The sequence below is a fragment of the Teleopsis dalmanni genome, chromosome 1 (genome assembly GCF_002237135.1).
Source record: "Teleopsis dalmanni isolate 2A chromosome 1, ASM223713v2, whole genome shotgun sequence".
In the NCBI taxonomy this organism is placed as follows: domain Eukaryota; kingdom Metazoa; phylum Arthropoda; class Insecta; order Diptera; family Diopsidae; genus Teleopsis; species Teleopsis dalmanni.
In genome coordinates this window covers 124,493,746-124,496,447 of record NC_051846.1, presented here as the reverse complement: position 1 = coordinate 124,496,447, position 2,702 = coordinate 124,493,746, and the positions used below count along the sequence as shown (strand labels likewise).

General features: G+C 35.1%; 1 protein-coding gene across 1 annotated transcript in view; it reads left to right on the top strand.

The window, feature by feature from the left end:
• The window catches only part of LOC119665925, a 2,890-nt gene continuing 188 nt past the window's right edge, over window positions 1–2,702 (top strand). Inside the window, exons 1-2 of the mRNA XM_038075186.1 lie at window positions 1–586; window positions 645–2,606. Coding sequence (XP_037931114.1) covers window positions 1–586; window positions 645–2,606 — 2,548 coding nt within the window. The remainder of the gene's footprint in view (window positions 587–644; window positions 2,607–2,702) is intronic.

Genomic DNA, 2,702 nt, shown 5'->3' with positions numbered 1-2,702 from the left:
ATGTCTGAACCATCTTTATCATCAAATACCGGTAGTCAAGGTAATGCCTCAAATAATAATGTTTCTAATCCTGTTCCAAATATAGATGAGCTTAGACAGCAACGTGCGTCTTCAAAGGGGAGCCTTACACGAATTAAGAACATTATTGATGCGTCAAATAATTTGTCTCCTACTGAACTTGAGTGCAGGTTAGGTATGGTCGAATCGTATTATAAACAAGCATCGTATTATCAAGGTCAAATTGAACGTTTGTTACCACAAGATACATGTCGCTCGGAAATTGACGAACTATATGTCATAGTAAAATCACGTATTCTAAATCTTCTCGGCAACAGAAGAAGCTCACAATCACATGAACATACATTTTCAATGCCTCAAATGCAGTACAATCGTTTGCCTAAATTACGTTTGCCGAGATTTGATGGCAAATATCTCGAATATAAAAATTTCATAAACTCTTTCACGAATCTAGTTCACAGCGATCAATTCATTCCACCTATTGAGAAGTTCAACCATCTGTTATCGTGCCTATCCGGCGAAGCTTTGTCAACAATTAAGTCGTTCCAAGTAACTGAAGAAAACTATGGCAAAACACTAGACAGATTGAAAGAGCGGTATGACAATGATACAATCATTTTTTTTAGAAAACATTTCATCTATTTTCGAAGTGGATAAAATTTCTAAGGCTGATTCTAAACAACTTAGACATATCACTGATACTATCTCAGCTTTGTACAATTCGTTACAATCACTTGGAAGTTTTGAAAAAATTTGTGATGCAATTATCATACATCTTACAATTACCAAAGTTGATCAAGAAACTAAAAAGAAATGGGATGAATATTTAGATTACTCTAATCTTCCATCTTGGAAACAATGTTGTGCTATGCTTGATAAGCGATGCCAACAACTCGATGCTCAAACGAGGCATAGTGTGAAACCGCAATCAATTCAAACTTATCAGCCGCATTCATTACAAAAGGTTAGCAAGCCAAAGCAGTATTCATTTGCGATCAAAAATATTCCTGAAAGGTCGTGTACATATTGTTCCAAATTAGGTCATAATATTTCTACTTGTATCAATTTCATCGCACTTCCATTAGAACAACGTCGTGATCAAGTACAACAGCACCAATTGTGTTTCAATTGTTTATCAAACCTCCACACTGTATCACAATGTAGCTCAAAATATTCTTGTCGATTTTGTAAACAACGTCATCATACGTTGCTCCACAAACATGATTTAAATACGTTTGTAAATTCTAACATTTCATCATCAAGAAATGATCAACTTAGTAATCCAGTTACACATGCTACTTCACAAAAGAGTGTTAAGAAGACAAATAGTACCATTATTTTAGCAACAGCTCTAATTCTCATAAAAGATTCTACCGGAACGTACCAAATGGGCCGAGCGCTTTTAGATTCATGTTCGCAAGTGAATTTCATTACCGATTCTCTAGCACGGGCTCTAAACTTAAAAAGGTCGAGATCTGAAATAGATATCGTTGGTGTTGGTTCTTCTGTGCTGAAAATTCAACATAATACGCAAACTACAATTCGATCTCGGATAACCGAGTTTGAAACATCACTAGATTTTCTCATTTCAAAGAACATTAGTAGCTATCATCCAGATAAAGCATTTTCGTTGAAAGATTTAAATATTCCATCACATATGGAACTTGCAGATCCAGAATTTAATGTCCCTAAAGGTATTGATATGTTACTTGGAGCAGAAGCTTTCTTTTTGTTGTTAACGCAAGGTCGATTGTCTTTGGGTAAAAACTTACCAATTTTACAAAATACTGAATTTGGTTGGATTGTATCCGGAAGGTATGCTTTGTCACATAAACCGATTGAAGCAGTCAGTCATTGCACCATCACTTCAATCGAAGCTTTGAACAAAAATATTGAAAAAATGTGGCAACTAGAAGACGTCTCTAATAAACGTCAGAAATGGTCAGAGGAACAAATCATGTGTGAACAACATTTCATTGATAATGTATCTGTAAACTGTGATGGAAGAATTATGGTAAAACTACCATTTAAAAATAGTACAGATTTATTAGGTAACTCCAAAGATATTGCGTTACGTCGATTTTATGCTTTGGAAAAAAAGCTTGAAAAGAATATTCAGCTCAAAGAAGAATATTCAAAATTCATGAAAGAATACGAAGAATTGGGACATATGTCATTGATTCATAGTCCAAATTTATCAATACCTCATTATTATATTCCGCATCACTGCGTGCTGAAGTCAAGTAGTGAATCAACTAAGTTACGCGTGGTGTTCGATGCTTCTTTCAAAACGGCATCACAGGTCTCACTAAATGACATCCTTGCAGTGGGTCCTACCATACAAAATGAATTACTCATTAATCTGCTACGTTTTCCTTGCCATAAATATGGACTTATGGCGGACATAACGAAAATGTATCGTCAGATTATGGTACATCATCAGGATAGGAATTATCAGTTAATTTTTTGGCGCAATGACAAGTCGTTACCCGTATCAACATACATGTTAAATATAGTGACTTACGGAACTGCTGCTGCTCCATTTCTAGCTATACGTAGTTTATCCTATGCAGTCGATACATATCCTGGTAACCATGAGCTTGGAAAATCAATAATAAAAGACGATTTTTATGTTGATGATATGTTAACAGGGGCTGATGATTTACTTCGCCTTCAACAAATTA